This window comes from Ostrinia furnacalis, unplaced genomic scaffold (genome assembly GCF_004193835.3).
Source record: "Ostrinia furnacalis isolate ACB-3 unplaced genomic scaffold, ASM419383v2 OfSCF0912, whole genome shotgun sequence".
NCBI classification, from domain to species: domain Eukaryota; kingdom Metazoa; phylum Arthropoda; class Insecta; order Lepidoptera; family Crambidae; genus Ostrinia; species Ostrinia furnacalis.
Window position 1 is genome coordinate 880,554 of NW_021131151.1, and position 18,054 is coordinate 898,607.

The 18,054-nt window shown below is 41.8% G+C and overlaps 1 protein-coding gene across 1 annotated transcript; it reads left to right on the top strand.

The window, feature by feature from the left end:
* Nucleotides 1-305: 305 nt before the first annotated feature.
* LOC114350488 (AP-1 complex subunit beta-1-like) lies at nucleotides 306-16,302 on the top strand. Its single transcript, XM_028301315.1, has 19 exons — nucleotides 306-685; nucleotides 1,451-1,621; nucleotides 2,773-2,970; nucleotides 3,387-3,504; nucleotides 4,066-4,256; nucleotides 5,172-5,354; nucleotides 5,786-5,968; nucleotides 6,481-6,675; nucleotides 7,124-7,216; nucleotides 7,740-7,861; nucleotides 8,371-8,561; nucleotides 8,975-9,066; nucleotides 11,163-11,267; nucleotides 12,013-12,148; nucleotides 13,053-13,170; nucleotides 13,766-13,968; nucleotides 14,810-14,927; nucleotides 15,881-16,061; nucleotides 16,225-16,302. The coding sequence occupies exons 1-19, from the start codon at nucleotides 578-580 to the stop codon at nucleotides 16,300-16,302; spliced, it is 2,784 nt and encodes a 927-aa protein (XP_028157116.1). The 5' UTR covers nucleotides 306-577.
* Nucleotides 16,303-18,054: the final 1,752 nt, after the last annotated feature.

The following is an 18,054-nucleotide window of genomic DNA, read 5'->3' on the forward strand; positions in this document are numbered from 1 at the left end:
CACTCCTGGGTTAATAACTCTATGGCACGCTTTGACGAACAACTTGCTGTATCTACTCTAATCCATATCTGTGTCCAAAATACTGAACTGTCCTATCCATGACATTGACAGTGCAGCGCCACCGTCAATACCGGATCGCTGGTTCCGATTTTTGTGGATTTTTGCCATGTTGGAAACCATTTAGTTGAACGATGGTAGCGCCCCCCTGTCATTGAGTTTGGTGGGACCACAGATATCTGTGGGTGGGACAGTTCAGTGTGGGTCATCTATAATCTGTGCCAAATCTGCTACGCCCCCAATGTCGTGTCAAATGAGTGAGTGAAATACATTTTGCTTATTTCCAGTAGTTCTAATTTTTTGGATTAAAACTGTGATTAAAACGGTTAAATGAACGTTTATAATCGGTTCAATTTTGTGGAATTTAATTGTGATATAAATTCAAGATTTTTCAAAGGATAACTCTCGGTGCAGTCAAGTAAAAACTACTTTCGGTCTATCGATTTTCAGAAACGGTGCGGTAGTAAATGAACAGTATTATTTGTTATTGAGCCTATAAGAAAGCTTAAATACCATCAAAATGACTGACTCAAAGTATTTCACTACCACCAAGAAAGGGGAGATCTTTGAGTTGAAGTCGGAACTAAATAGTGACAAGAAGGAAAAAAAGAAAGAAGCAGTGAAAAAGGTAACTCTACAATAATGTTGAAAGTAGTAGGTATTACAGTTTGTGTTTCTATTGTAAAGTCTGTTCATAAGGTTTGTAATATGTCTGTCCATAATGCTGCCCACCTCATCAGCATTGAGATATATTTTATTAATCTAAGACTTTAGGTTGTTGTAGGTGGATTTATTTTCCATCCTGCAACATGTTCTGATTACTTTAAACAACCTATTTATTTTTACACAACCCCTGTTCCAGAATATACTTAGTTGTAGTACCTTACTAAGAAGTTGTATTATGCAATCTACAATACTGACTCAAAACTTTACAAAGTGAAACAATCATTGTTGAGAATTGTGCAAAATACATTAAATTCTTATGTTAAATTGTTTATACGAATAATGTAATTGGTACTACCATTCTATTCATAAATACATTAACCAGGGTCTAAACCTAAACCAATAAACTTTTATTAGAGATTTAACATTTATTCATTAGGTCCTGTGGTCAACCTCAATTCATCGTCCCATCTTTTTGCTTTGCAATGAGGGCTATCGTTTTTATACTTAACAGTTGGCACCCCTGGCGATTGACAGGACCTTACTCTACAGTGGAGCCATCTTGATGAGTGCAAATGCGATAGTCCTCCTATCACTTAAGCACTCACCAGTTGGTGCCACTGTCTTCGCTACTAGCAAGTGACAGGACCTTACTCTGTCGCTAACTGGTGAGCGCTAAAACGATAGCCCTCATTAGCTAAAACTAACTACTAAACAAAACTCATTTTAGGTCATAGCATCCATGACAGTTGGTAAAGATGTCTCTGCTCTATTCCCCGATGTTGTCAACTGCATGCAAACAGACAACTTGGAGTTGAAGAAGCTTGTCTATTTGTATTTGATGAACTACGCCAAGTCTCAGCCCGACATGGCTATAATGGCCGTTAACACTTTTGTCAAGGTACGTATTTGCTTCTATATTATTATAATATTGATTATTTCTTATTTGTTGGGTTATTCAGTGCATTTATATTTTAGAGATAATAGTTTTTAAAAGAAATATTTTATTTCAATTTAAAGACATCAACACTAAAACAGTAATTTTAGTATACATGCAGTGAAATAGCCCTACAAATGCTTACACATTTTTAACAGAAAAATATTTGTTTTAAAATATTTTTATTGATATTGTTAAATGTTTTTGCATGAACGAAAAAATTTACGAGTTGAACTGAATGTAGGCTGGTGAAAATGGGCTCATACATGAGTAGTAATTCTTTGCCGTATAAATATGAGCTTAGTGATAATTCTAATTAACATACTAAAGTCGATAACATTACTATGAAGTAGTAGTGTAGTCATTTGTGTGTGACTTGTCTTTTTTATCGTTTTAATGTCCACTATATAATGATGGCTGGAAGGATCTACCAACATACCAGCTTGTTAAGGTAAATTAATGATCCAAAGAACCAATCAGCTCATTCATCTGTAGATTTACACATTTATTGTCTAAACAAAACCTAAAAGACACCTGCTAGGACTCCAATTAAAGCACTAGGAACAAATTTGAAATAATTATGACGTTTTCCTGCATGTATTTAGGTATGCATGACTGAAACACAAATTCTATTGAAATAATTGAATTCATCACTAGCACAGTAAAGATGTGTAAATCTACACTAAATTACTATTATTAAAAATGTATTTAAATAAATCAATATAAATAAAATATAACAAAACATCCATGCCTCATTTATCCAAAATAGAAGCACAAAGGCTAACTATATTCATACTATCTCATGCTGTAGAAACTCTCTAATCATAAAAGCGATCAGTTAAATTTAAACTGTTACTAAATACTGTGCTATTTGAGATAAAGCTTAATTTTGAGCAGTATATTGCAATACATCCCAGAATAGCGGGTTTCTACGTTTAACTGTGACCAGAAAGTTAAGAAACCCCATTCGTTGAGTGAGTGTAAATGCGTAGTGCCTGTTTCCTAACTTCCTGGGCTATGCCTGCTTCTAGTGCAAACTGCTTCAGTATTATTGATGTATTGCTTCTCTTTCTTTTTATACTCGTACCGAATGCAAACCACGTTGAACGCTCCAGGACTGCGAGGATTCGAACCCGTTGATACGGGCGCTGGCAGTCCGGACGATGGGTTGCATTCGAGTGGACAAGATCACGGAGTACCTGTGTGAGCCTCTCCGCAAGTGCCTTAAGGATGAAGACCCGTATGTCAGGAAGACGGCGGCGGTGTGTGTGGCGAAGTTATACGACATATCGTCCAGTATGGTAGAAGATCAGGTTAGTTGGATTTTAATTAGAAAAATAAAATAATTTGCATGTTTTAAAGTGGATGCTTCCAGGAGAAATTGGTAAGGGAAATTAATTTAAAGCAGACTTGTGTAAAGCAAGACCGAAAATCGAATATTATCAGCTTTCTTGTCTCCCTCGTACGCCTACAGTTGTCTAGCTGCGTCGCGCCAAGCCGAGACCATTATGATGATTTCACTAATCAATGAGTGAACGTTTTAATACGTTGAGAGAGCAGTAAAGTTCTGTATAGTTATTTTGGCAAACTATGTAGTTTCTTATCTAGAGTTTAATATTAACTCTCAGAAACCAATAGTAATGCGGGCTTTAATTTTCAATTTCCCATATACATGTATAGGTTTTGTCGTAAAAGTGTAAAAGATATTTATGCAAAGTTATTTTCTTAGGGTTTCCTAGACCAGCTGAAGGATCTATTGAGCGACTCCAATCCCATGGTTGTGGCGAACGCCGTCGCCGCGCTGTCGGAGATTAACGAAGCCAGCGTGTCGGGACAACCCCTTGTTGGTAAGTTAATGCTAATATTATCAGAGTGATTAGAATTATAGTCTGGTCCGTGAGCACGTAGAATTTTGTCCAATGACCCCAAGCTACCCATCCTTATCGCTCGCGCGTAATTATGTTGCTATCGCGATAAGGATGGGTAGCTAGGGATTATTGGACAAAATTCTACGTGCTCACGGACGGGGCTTTAGATAGCTTTGAAAATTTTTTGGTTCACAATAAAATAGTATTTGAACCAAATAATCGAATAGGATCTCGGTCGATTTTACCTCGGCCAATGCAGCCATTTTTTTTAGCAATGAGATTGTATTGAATGTTTTGTGTTCTCCGCCATCAAGTTATCTTTTTACATAGCATAGCATGAATCTGCATAGCTCCTGAACTATTAATCCGAATTTGAATAACAAGGTGTTAATCAATTTGTTACCATGGCCCGGGTAACATAGACTACATTTAAAGATGAACGCACTTATCCGAGCCGAAGAGTCGAACTTTTTTTTGTACAGTTCTTTTTTAACTTCTTTTTTATAGATGGCTATTTCATTCTCTTCACGTTTTTCCCAGAAATGAACGCGCCAACGATCAACAAGCTCCTAACTGCCTTGAACGAGTGCACGGAGTGGGGTCAAGTGTTCATCCTGGACGCGCTATCCAACTACTCTCCGCGTGATGCTCGCGAGGCGCATTCTATTTGCGAGCGAATCACGCCTCGCCTGGCCCACGCTAACGCTGCCGTCGTGCTCTCCGCCGTCAAGGTATCCTAGCTATCCAGATGGATAGATTGCAGATGCAAAGCTATCCATCCACTCAACTTAAAGCTCCTGCCATAAACAAGTGTACGGAGTGGGGCCAGGTGTTCATCCTGGACGCACTATCCAACTACTCTCCGCGCGACGCTCGCGAGACGCATTCTATCTGCGAGCGTATTACACCGCGCCTGGCCCACGCTAACGCTGCCCTCGTGCTCTCCGCCGTCAAGGTATCCTGACTATCCATCTGCAGAGCTATCCACCTGACCAGCTCCAGCACCCACTCAGTTTAAAGCTCCTAACTGCCCTTAAACGAGTGCACAGAGTGGCCAGGTGTTCATCCTGGACGCGCTATCCAACTACTCTCCGCGCATTCCATCTGCGAGCGTATCACGCCGCGCCTGGCCCACACTAACGCAGCCGTCGTGCTCTCAGCCGTCAAGGTATCCTAGCTATCCAGCTGACTATCCATATATCCTACCTACTTGTTACACAGCTAGCTGTCCATCTATCACAGCCAGGTATCCAGATGCTCAGAACTGTCTATCTATTCAGCTAGATTATTTATTTTATTTATTTATTATTCATTATTGAGCAATTACATATTTGATCCAAATAGCGTCCTAAATCCTCTTTAAGTTTGTCTAGACACTATTGTTCTCTATTATATTATTATATTATTTCAGCCACAGGACATCCACTGTTGAATATAGGCCTCCCCCAATTCTTTCCACATTGCCCGGTTGGTTGTGAGGTCGTCGGACCACCTCCGCACGTTGCCTCCACTCCAGAACTTTGCTGTCCCATCGGCCGTCAGTTTTGCGTACGATGTGCCCTGCCCATTGCCATTTCAGCTCGCTAATCCGTTATAGCTATGAGCTCAGCTAGATATGAAGTTAGTTATCTTTTTCTTCTGCCCAGGTGCTCATGAAGCTAATGGAGATGGTAGCGGAAGACACGGAGCTGGTCAGCACGCTGTCCCGCAAGCTGGCGCCGCCGCTGGTGACGCTGCTGAGCGCGGAGCCCGAGGTGCAGTACGTGGCGCTGCGGAACATCAACCTCGTGGTCCAGAAGCGCCCCGACATCCTCAAGCACGAGATGAAGGTAAGTGACCTTGGAGATGGTAAAGTCCGGTCGCCGAGCACGCAGAATTTCGTCCAACGATACCAAGCTCAAAATACACACCTCATTTCCCTTCTACTTCAGTGGAAACTATTAGCGAGAAAAATTAAATTAAAACGGGGGTGCGGAGTTTAGCTGGCCAGAGCATCTTCGTACGCGCAGCATTGGGAATTAGCCAGAAATAATAACGATACCGCGAAGTAAAACGAAACAGCGCCATCTCTTGACCAAATCCAGAACTACTTTTAACAGTAGGAAATACCCAATTACCATTATGAATCATTTCAACAGGTCTTCTTTATTAAGTTCTCATTAAAGCCAGAAAATATCCAATGATACCGCCTAATAAAACGCATAAGCGTCAGCGCCATCTCTCGGTCAAATCCAGAACTAACCCACCAGTATATCCGCAGGTGTTCTTCGTGAAGTACAACGACCCTATCTACGTGAAGCTGGAGAAGCTGGACATCATGATCCGCCTGGCCTCGCAGGCGAATATCGCGCAAGTGCTGGGAGAGCTCAAGGAGTATGCTACTGAGGTGGATGTGGATTTCGTGAGGAAGGCTGTGAGAGCCATCGGCAGATGCGCTATCAAGGTGAGAAAGTATACGGTATTATTATTAAGGTAGAAACAGTCTCGTTAAAAAGGTATCTTATCTTGTTTCTTCTTTGGATCCCGTTTCATTCTCGTAGAGGGTGAATTTTGGAAAATCCTATCAGGTTGACTTATGCCCGTTTTCACCATTAATCCCTAATTTTTAAGTGACCCCTTTGAAAACAAAATTCCAGTTAAGTGTTACCATAGGGGTCACTTAAAAATTAGGAATTGATGGTGAAAAGGGGCATTAGTCATATAATAGTAGTATCACATAGTAACGTAGTACCTGCAAAATAAGTTCGAAATGTTGATAGTTTCTATATAGGAAATTGTTCTAAATGACAATTTAATTATTCAGTTAAAAGTTATCCGATGATTGCAAATCGGCCCGAATGGTTGAATCAAACAAACATAAGGGCCAGTTTCACTGGTTCCTGACAAAGCTTCAGATAGTTATCCATAACGTAATAGTTAAAAATAACAGTAAAAACCGATTACTTATTTTCCCAGGTGGAGCCCTCAGCGGAACGGTGCGTATCTACCCTCCTAGAACTGATCCAGACCAAAGTGAACTATGTAGTGCAAGAGGCCATAGTGGTGATCAAGGACATCTTCCGCAAGTACCCCAACAAGTATGAGAGTATCATCAGTACGCTTTGCGAGAACTTGGATACGTTGGACGAACCCGAGGCTAGGGCGTCGATGGTAAGTTTAAATTGCTACTTTTCGACCAAACTTTATCCGAGAATAACTCCTGGTATAACTGGCACATTGACAGTTTCAGTATGGGAAATATGTCATAGCTGACGATTTATTCTGAGATTAATATTTACTTTTGTTGGTCTAATCCACCCTAAGAAATATACAGCATGTAAATAAACCTTGTCTATGTCGAAAGAAAGAGTGATTTTAGTGTTCCAAAGCAGCAGCTTTTATATGGGACGAACGTTAAAAATTAATCGCGTTCATACTTAATGACTGATCCTTTGTTCCAATTTGTATGTAAATAATCACTACTATAATTGTGAGGATTCTGAATCTAGAACATTTTTGATTAGATAAAATAGCGCCATTTTAAATACCCTTTTTCTAGCCAGTCATTTCGTGACTATCTGCTATGAAATACTACTAGTGTTTTCTGTCTCCTCAACAGGTGTGGATCGTGGGCGAGTACGCCGAGCGTATTGACAACGCAGACGAATTGCTCGACTCCTTCCTAGAGGGCTTCCACGATGAAAACGCTCAGGTAAATTGACGATTACATTTCGTTTATTAACAGTAATATTTGACAGGATGTGAACAACAAACAAACCTACAATATACAATAGGTTTTTTTCCACAATTTCTAGCTAGTGGTAAATAAGGTGAATAACTTGCGGCTCCTTCTCATTGGACTCCAGAGGACACCCATCAGGTTTTCGGCTGGATTACACCATCTTCGTTAGTTTCAGCCGAAAGATGTCCACTGCTGGATAAAGGCCTTCTCCAAGGTTTTCCACAAAAACCGGACATGCGCCGCCCACATCCAGGCACCTCCCGCGACCTTCACAAGATCAGATCGTCGGTCCACCTAGTGGGAAGCCTGCCCACACTACGTTTCCGGCTCGTGCTCCAACGTGCACCATCTTACATTAAATTTAACAATTACGTCAAAAGTCGCGGTTTAAATAAGATGGTGCAACTCAGCCTTAGTGCTTTCTGGCGAAGTATTCCCTGACGAAAAAAAAGGTTGATGATGATAATGATGATATTATTGGTGCGTGTCGCAGGTCCAGCTGCAATTGCTGACGGCAGTGGTGAAGCTGTTCTTGAAGCGGCCTGCAGATACGCAAGAGTTGGTACAGCACGTCCTCAGCCTCGCAACGCAAGATGCCGACAACCCAGACCTCAGGTAAGGCCTTCTTTACAAGCTCTCAGATCCAATTTCATGTTCAAGACCGAACGCGATGGAGGACTGTTGTGGACACTCTGCCCCATCTAGGGGACATAAAACCTTAAATCAAGTAAGTCAAGATCCAATTTCAGGCACATAAGTTCATTGTGACTTCCTCAAACGGTTTATAAAATCGCTGGCTACGGCTGGGATATCCTTGGATTTTTTATTCAATGCCATCCAGTTCTATGCAGCTGAAACTTTCTAGCTCTTAGCCTAGGCGCAGACCATCGATCTGTATGAAAGTGCGCACATTACACCGATTTGGTATCGGCCGATTCTTCATACAAATTAGAATCGGGCCCAACTATCGGCCAGCTAAAAATCGGTGGTCTGCGCCTAGTCTTAATTTAACCTTATAAAATCTTTAAGTTACGTAGATTTATTTTAACCGAATAGGTCCATATTGGGTAGTATTGAGTACTCATGACATAAGAACAGTGTTTTTACCTTGTTGTTTTTTCTAGGGACCGCGGCTTCATCTACTGGCGTCTGCTATCCACGGACCCGGCGGCGGCCAAGGAGGTGGTTCTGGCCGACAAGCCGCTCATCTCCGAAGAGACTGACTTGCTGGAGCCCACGCTGTTGGATGAGCTGATCTGTCACATCAGCTCCCTGGCGTCTGTGTACCATAAGCCGCCTACAGCGTTTGTTGAAGGTACGTTGGAAGAGGTCAGGTGTGATCATAACCATAACTTTTTTTTCTATTAGAGGTTGCACAAACGTACACTTTTTGTTGCCGTTACCATCACAGGACACTCAGTCGTTGTATCGTTTGTATGTTTTGTTTGACGTTCCTTTGTCATTGAACAACTTGAAGCGTGTATTTATTTATTTTTAAGTAAATCATTACTTAAAATCTTTATTGCACACGCATAATAAATATCGGTACAACAGGCGAGCTTAATGCCATGTGTGTGACACTGCTTGTCTGGTTCTAGTGGTATATCTAGATACATTTGATTGATATATTTCTCAATAATTGAAGATTGTGTCCAATGGTATAGTAAGATAATGACATACTTAGAATTTTATTATTTATCCTACTAAGTTTAAATCTGTTGTCGCCAGGACGCGGCGCGGGCGTTCGCAAGTCGCTGCCGGCGCGCGGTGCGTCATCCGGCGAAGCGGCGGCCGCGTTGCCTACTGTCATACCCAACCAGGTAAGTTAATTATTAGGAAAAAGAAAAATAAAATACTCTATGATGTACCCGGCGGGTCCATAGTTTAATATGTAAATGGAACTGTTCAGTTTCGTTTCATTTTAAGGCCCGGTCTGTGAGCACGTAGAATTTTGTTCAATGACCCCAAACTACCAATCCTTATCGCTCGCGCGTAATTATATTGCTGTCGCGACTGTGCGACGTGCGCCCGCAGTGAGTGTGCGAGTGCGACAGCAACATAATTACGTGCGAGCGANGCGTCAAACGGCGTAAACGCTCTTAAATCAAGTAAGTCAAGATCCAATTTCAGGTACATAAGTTCATTGCGACTTCCTCAAACTGTTTATGAAATCGCTGGCTACGGCGGCGATATCCTTGGATTTTTTATTCAATGCCATCCAGTTCTATGCAGCTAGAACTTTCTAGCTCTTAGCCTAGGCGCAGACCATCATTTTTAGTTGACCGATAGTTGGATCAGGCTGTTAATCAGTACGGAGATGTATGAAAGTGCACACATTACACCGATTTGGTATCGGCCGATTCTTCATACAAATTAGAATCGGGCCCAACTATCGGCCAACTAGAAATCGGCGGTCTGCGCCTAGGCTAAGCTGACGCTTAAATCAATGCATCCAAATCTGAAACCTAAGTTCTTAGGACTAACACGTAATTAAAAAAAGCGAAAAAGCCATGATATAAGATTGCTGGCTACAACGTAGTGATATTCTTGTACAATCTTTACTAAGCTCCATCCATTTCCATCCATGCAATTAAAGTTTGCTTACTAGCTAATCCTATAATATATTTAAATCCAAAACAAAAAATAGGCCCATTATGAAGTTTTCTTATACAGGGTGTCCCAAATACATACATACATAGGGGGTGATTTGGGTAGCTCTAGTGATGCTCTACCTCTGGGTTTCGGCTTGACACTACTTTTTGGGAAATCCTGTATAGTTAGTTTCTTCTTCTTACATACTTTGTTTTTTCCCCAGGGATCGCGGTTTCATCTACTGGCGTCTGTTATCCACGGACCCGGCGGCAGCTAAAGAAGTGGTTCTGGCCGACAAGCCGCTCATCTCCGAAGAGACCGACTTGCTGGAGCCCACGCTGTTGGATGAGCTGATCTGCCACATCAGCTCCCTGGCGTCTGTGTACCATAAGCCGCCTACAGCGTTTGTTGAAGGTACGTTGGAAGAGGTCAGGTGTTACCATAGTTATTGTCTGTCTAATCAAACTTATATATTTCTTATGAGAAGAAAGTTCTTTAAACCTGTTATGTGTAACGAGATGTGCCCGAGGCTCATGAAGGCTGTAGTCGGCAAACGTAGATATATTTTTATTTATAAAAATTGAATCAATGAGCGTACTTATTACACAGTTCTTAATATAGTCATGTTAAAAATGTCATAGCGGGATTAGACGAGACTATGACCACCACTCAATTCCACTGATAGACAATTTGCAGCTCCTGTGTACCCAAAACCTACAGTACGTCCTTGTTATAAAACCGTTTTCTTAGCGGTCTCAGAACTCTTTAACATTCCCCAGTCATTCGACGGGTTGTCCAACCCTGTACATTGAAATGTTTGTCCTAATTTTGTCTTGTCGCCAGGACGAGGCGCGGGCGTTCGCAAGTCGCTGCCGGCGCGCGGTGCCTCATCCGGCGAAGCGGCGGCCGCGTTGCCTACTGTCATACCCAACCAGGTTAGTTAATTATTAGGAAAAAGCAAAATAAAATACTCTATATGTACCCGGCGGGTCCATAGTTTAATATGTAAATGGAACTGTTCAGTTTCGTTTCATTTTAAGGCCCGGTCTGTGAGCACGTAGAATTTTGTTCAATGACCCCAAGCTACCCATCCTTATCGCTCGCGCGTAATTATATTGCTGTCGCGACTGTGCGACGTGCGTCCGCAGTGAGTGTGCGAGTGCGACAGCAACATAATTACGCGCGAGCGATAAGGATGGGTAGCTTGGGGTCATTGGACAAAATTCTACGTGCTCACAGACCAGACTATACAATGTTAAACTAAATTATTGATATATCTTCATTGTTAACACATAATCCCATGTTTGTTTAACGTTATTCCCAGGAGTCTCTGATCGGCGACCTACTGTCGATGGACATCGGCGCGCCCGCGCCCGCGCCCGCTCCCGCCGCAAGCGCTGACCTGTTAGCTGGAGGCCTCGACGTTCTTGTAAGTTATTCACCACTCACGAAGCTAATGAGGGCTATCGTTTTTATACTCAACAGTTGGCACCCCTGGCGATTGACAGGACCTTACTCTACAGTGGCGCCATCTTGATGAGTGCAAATGCGATAGTCCTCCTACCACTTTCGCGCTCATCAGTTGGCGCCACTGTCTTCGCTACTAGCAAGTGACAGGACCTTACTCTACAGAGGCGCCAACTGGTGACCGCTAAAACGATAGCCCTCATTGAAAAAGTGTAAAGTCCGGTTGCCGAGCAGATAGAATCTCGTACAATGACCCCAAGCTACCCATCCTTATCGATTGCGCGTAATTGTATTGCAGTCGCGCTCGCACACTCTGCGGCCGCCCGTCGCACAGTCGCAACAGCAATATAACGCGCGAGCGATAAGGATGTGTAGCTTGGGTTCTTTGGACGAAATTCTATCAGCTCGGCGACCGGACTTTAAAACGCACTTTAGTTCGAGTAGCAAACCTGATTTCTGAAAGTTTTTGCGCCTGAGTCAAAGGGCTCGAATCATTCCGAAGTTTAAATACTAGGCTCACTTCAGTTTGTGCAGATTTATGCGATTGTTATCAGGCAATCATTAGCAAAATCGCTCGTACTACTCTTAAATTTTAAAACAAATGCTTGTATTCGTTCATTCACAACAGACTTTTTATAATTAATGGGTTTAATCAATTTGATATCTCAAACTTTCGTATTTAATGTACTTAATTGATATTACCTTAGCTGGGCGGTCCGGCGGCTGACACGAGCGCATCGGCCAATACAACGGGATTGCTAGGCGACATATTCGGCGTGTCGGCGACGCCCGCCTCCTACACGCCGCCCAAGCAGTGCTGGCTGCCCGCCGACAAGGGAAAAGGTACGTAAACAGGGAACTATGGATCTTCTTACTGTCGTGTCGACAACAAACCTACACAGCGTCAGCCCAAAACTCCGCCACAAGAATGGCGTTGTCAGTAGCCTTCATTAAATCTTCCTGCTGCAGTTGTTTGGGTACGCAGGGCACGATATCATGTGCTTCGTCGACTGGGGAACAAAACCACACTTGCACTCCAAGTTTGAGGTATCCAAGAATGGGGATTCTTGGATGGCTCAAACTTGGAGTGCATGGTGGGGACCATCAGAAAAAAAATCGTAAAAAGTGTGTGTCCCCCGTCCTTCATGACGATCGGTCAAAAGAGAAATGCAGGTCATAACCTGATAAAGCGTGAGAGAACTAATCCTCCCTTTGACTAGTCATGAAGTTAGCTTCTTCTTCTTTTTTTTTTTCTTTTCGTGTCGACAACAAACCTACACAGTGTCAGCCCAAAACTCCGCCACAAGAGTGGCGTTCTCAGTAGCACTCATCAAATCCTCCTGAGTGCAGTTGCTTGGGCACTCAGGGCATGACATCAGGTGCTTCATCGACTGGGGAACAAAACCGCACCTGCACTCCATGTTTAAGCCATCCAAGAATCCCCACCTGGCCAGATTGTCCTTACTACGGCCAAACTGCGTCCGAAGTCTATTCTATTACTAAAGTTAGCTTCATTATCACAAATACATTGTTGGTGTGTACGATTTATGAGATTCGTGATAAGAATGTTTTAAAAAGGCACGATATAGTTGTTATTTCAAAAAATTACATCGCTCGCTTGGCTACTTCGTCGTACCAGCATTTGATTTAGATATTCATCTAATTCTAGAAGAATGGTATCACTGTTTTCGGGCAAAGAATTTGTATGTGTATGTCATATTATTAAATTTGGTAATTTTGTTCTCAGGACTGGAAATCTGGGGCAGCTTCGGCCGGCAGAACGGCCAGCCGCGCATGGAGATGACGTTCACCAACAAAGCCATGCAGGCCATGAGCGGGTTCGCCATACAGCTCAACAAAAACAGGTTAGCATTCATTCATCTGAGGCAGAGTTGCACCACCTTATTTTAACCATAACAATCTCAATAACCGACGCTTTAAATATGGAATTTGACAGATTTTTAGTTAAAACTTGTGTTCCTCAAGTTCGCGCATAGTGTAACTAAAGTCCAGTCGCCGAGCAGGTAGAATTTCCCCAAGCTATCCTATCGCCCGCGCGTAATCATATTGCTGTCGCGCTCGCACACTCACTGTGGCCGCCCGTCGCACATTTGCGACAGCAATATAAAGAGGGCTATCGTTTTTATACTTAACAGTTGGCACCCATGGCGATTGACAGGACCTTACTCTCAGTAGCGCCATCTCGATGAGTGCAAATGCGATAGTCCTACCACTTTAGCGCTCACCAGTTGGTGCCACTGTCTTCGCTACTAGCAAGTGACAGGACCTTACTCTACAGTGGCGCTAACTGGTGAGCGCTAAAACGATAGCCCTCATTACGCGCGAGCGATAAGGATGGGTACCCTGGGGTCATTGGACGAAATTGGCGACCGGACTTTATGCTATATCGCTTCACCTGAGCACATAATCACGTAATAATTTATTGATGCGTTTGCGCAGCTTCGGCGTGTACCCAGTAGGCGGGTTAGCAGTGGGCGCGCTGGCGGCGGGCGCGAGCGCCGAGGCCGCGCTGCCGCTCGCCACCACCGGGCCGGTGCAGCGGATGGAGCCGCTCAACAACCTGCAGGTAACACACCACCACCACTCCACCCCCCTTCCCCCTTCATTAGTTTCTGTAGGTTATGACACGCTCGGCATACGCGGTAGTGCGGTATTCATTAGTTTCTGCAGATTAATTTGAAGTCTTTTCATCGATAAAATTGTCCATGGATTGCGCCCTTAAGGTTTGATCACTACAAGCCCGGACACACTGTATATTCTATATTATCTACATTATATAAAACTTTATTAATTATTCTATGTACGCAATGATATANTCCCCACCATCAGAAAAACGATCAAAAGAGAGATGCAGGTTATGGCGTGAGAGAACTAATCCTCCCTGCCCTTTTGTCTGAGAGTCCTACGCTTGGACATGAGCTCCCCTGGCTTACCTGGAATTCTTTGAATAAACTTCGGACGCAGGTCGGCCGTAGTAAGGACAATCTGTTCAGGGAACTATCGATATCACGGCTTTAGATTAAAAAATGCAGACTTGGTATTTGGAATAAAATACGTCAATTTGACTCGATTTGACTAGTTATGAAGTTAGCTTCATTATCACAAATACATTGTTGGTGTGTACGATTTATGAGATTCTTGATAAGAATGTTAAAAAAAGGCACGATATATTGGTATTTCTAAAAATTACATCGCTCGCATGACTGCTTCGTCGTACCAGCATGTGATTTAGGTATTCATCTAATTCTAGAAGAATGGTATCACTGTTTTCGGGCAAATAATTTGTATGTGTATGTCATATTATTAAATTTGATCAGTAAAATATTTAACTTTATGCTCTGAATGATTGAGTCTGATGTCGAATCAGCGGTGCACGGTAAAACCAAAACTGGTTTTGTGACATCGTCAATGGTCATTATTGATGTTTGGAAATACTATATAACTTGTTTTAAATAAATAAATAAATGATAATTTTGTTCTCAGGCCTGGAAATCTGGGGCAGCTTCGGCCGGCAGAACGGCCAGCCGCGCATGGAGATGACGTTCACCAACAAAGCCATGCAGGCCATGAGCGGGTTCGCCATACAGCTCAACAAAAACAGGTTAGCATTTACCCATCTTTGTGGGTTTTTGTTAAAAAAAAAAATAATTGCATTAAGATCTTATTTATGACCATCAAAATGATTTATTGTTATCGATATTTATTTCTTCAGAACTTGAATGAAACTTCAGATAATTAATTATCCACCATAATATCGTCAGTTAGACAAATATCGTGACAAATACCGTACATTTCTGAGTAAATATCCAGAATGGTAGAATGTTCATGTTTTTCCCACTACTAATAATACCTAGGTTGAATATGCGAAAGCATATTCTTTAGAGTCGTAGTGCATTTTTTACACCTGTACCGCCGTATACCTGTGACTGCGTCACATAAAAATCGCTCTGAGACTAATCCTGCGTTCTATACAATTTGAATCATGAAATTGCGCTGTACGGTGTACATATTGTATTACACTCAAATCATTCCGTCAGCAATTCCGCCGTTTGTACGTTCTAATTCCGTTCAATAAATCAGTGCTTTCATCGCATTCATAGCAATCACACGTCATTCTTAGCATTAGCATAACATTGTAATTTACGACATATAGCAATAAACTCTTAACTATCTCAATCTCCAGTAATTCATTTAGCATTCTTTAGATGTACTTCTCTCACGGTACATCTAAATGGTCCTTCGAGCAGCGGTATCTGCGGGACCTCTCGTGTCGTGATAATTATTTCGTCAAGTGAGGAACCGTGGATTTATCAGTGACAAGTTAGCAGTGATCAGTGAGTGATCAATATCATCAGCGAGTGATCAGCTCGCTTAGCATCAGCAGCAGCGAGTGTTCAGCTCGCCTACTACAACAACAGCAGCATAAAGGTTCAACAAGCAGGGCACTTGGACAGCGCGTCATCATCGTCAGGTCGCGCCCAGTACCTATCAACATCAAGCAAGCATCCAGCATCAGCATCAGAAGCACATTATCAAGTAAGATCTTTCCAATAGCTTACTTTCACACTTCTGTCTATCATTATCAGCAGCAATGGAGGTTGAAGAAATATATCTAGCACAAGTTGAAATAAATGAAGCAATCAATAAAATACTTACCAACTACAAAAAAGACGGCCCCGACCGTAAAACAGCAGACTACTTCAAACGGCGTTTAGATACATTGGAAGCATATTGGGTAGACTATGAGCACAATCATGATAGGTTATGTACAGAAGCAAGCAGGAGTCATGCCTATTTTATCAATAAAGAATACGAGCAAACATTGGGAAAGTATAATACTATAAAAACTTTGTTTAATCAGCAGTATCAAGAACTAATGAGAACAAAAATCTCAACAGCAAGTACCTCAGGTATTCAAGCACGAGCACAGCAGGATAGGAAAGCAACAGAAGAAGATCATTCAGGTCAGTCAGTAGGACAGCAGTTACCAAGCAGTCAATCAGNCCATTCAGATCATTCAGCAGAGCAACAACAGCAATCAGAGGAAAAGCAAGTTCAGTACAAACATCAGGGGTCATCCAGCAAGCTAGATGAAATGTTGAAAAAACAAACAGCAAACTTCAGAGCTTTTATCAGAACAGTTGCTAGCATTGACATAGACAACATGTCGGACAAATGGGAGCTTGAAGACGCCCTAAAATCATTGCAATCACGATGGGTGACTATCGATTGCTTACATTGGGAGATCGACAGCGAGCAAAACGGACAAGATGATTCATACGAGAGACTTTACACAAAGTATGAGATAAAATACACCGAATTAAAGAAATCAATTAACACAAAATTATGGTCTGTCTCACACAGAGATAAATCAACTCCCTTATTAGACATTCCTATATTTAACGGGTACTATAATCAGTGGGTATCATTCAAAGATTTATTTCAAGAAGCAATACATAACAACCCTTCACTATCCAATGCACAGAAAATGCAGTTTCTTAAAAGCAAAGTGAAAGGTGAAGCCGAGAGATTGATACAGCATTTGCAAATTAGTTCAGAAAACTACAATATATGTTGGGATATATTAAATCACCGATATAATAACAAAAAACTTTTGTTCACATCATACATTAATATACTTCTTGGTATGCCAAATATTCAGCAACAATCATTTATTTCTATCAAAAAGATGCATGACGTCACATTAGAATGCCTTCATTCTATCAAAAATTTAGGCATAAACATCAGCACTTGGGATCCGATATTGGTCCATCTACTAACTCAGAAGTTAGACTCTGAATCTTATAACGACTATGTTGAATACATAAAAAATCCACGTGACCTTCCAAGCTTACAAGAATTATTAGATTATCTCGAAACCAAGTTTACTTCTTTAGAAACAGCAAGACGTAAGCAAGAGCCAAAAACATCTCCTCAGTATTTCCACAAACAGCAGCCAGCATCAAACATCATGAAAAAACCCTATTTTTCCTTTAATCATTCGTATAACAACGCAACAAAACCTTGGCAAAATACAATTCACACGTGTCCACTTTGTAAAAATCATCATGGACTTTATAATTGCAACAGATTCTTGGAAATGAACAACGACATGAAATTAAAAACCATTCGCAATTTGCAAGTGTGTGTTAACTGTTTATTCGATCACAATGGAAATAAATGCAAATCATTAAAGCGATGCCGCATTTGCGAAAGCAATCACAATTCTTTGTTACACGATGCCTTTACAAAGCCGAAGCCGACGACGGCCTGTGGGAATGCAACTCATGCAAAACCGACGCGACAATTTCAACATAATATGGATGCCGCGTCACATGTTTCACAAGAAAATACTTCCAAAATATTATTGGCAACAGCAAAAATGAATGTTTTATCAGCAGATGGTACTTATGTAACCTTGAGAGCTCTAATTGATCAAGGGTCACAAATATCATTGATTACAGAACACGCAGCACAAAAACTGGGGTTGAAACGACAGAAATGTAGTGGAGTTATTTTTGGAGTTGGACAAACAGAAAATAGCTGCAAGGGCATGTTAGAAATTACATGTTCATCTCTTGTCAGTGATTACTCATTTAACGTCGAGGTTTTAATCATGAACAATCTCGTGAAGCATTTACCAAGCAAATCTTTTAGCAATCCATCATGGTCACACATAGCAAACATCAACTTGGCCGATCCTGAATTTAACATCAGTCGTCCTGTTG

Coding starts and splice junctions, on each gene's coding strand:
- LOC114350488 (XM_028301315.1), top strand. CDS start 578: ATGACTGACTCAAAGTATTTCACTACCACCAAGAAAGGGGAGATCTTT. Junction 3,505..4,065: donor GTCGGGACAACCCCTTGTTG/GTAAGTTAATGC, acceptor CGTTTTTCCCAG/AAATGAACGCGCCAACGATC. Junction 9,067..11,162: donor CTACTGTCATACCCAACCAG/GTAAGTTAATTA, acceptor CGTTATTCCCAG/GAGTCTCTGATCGGCGACCT.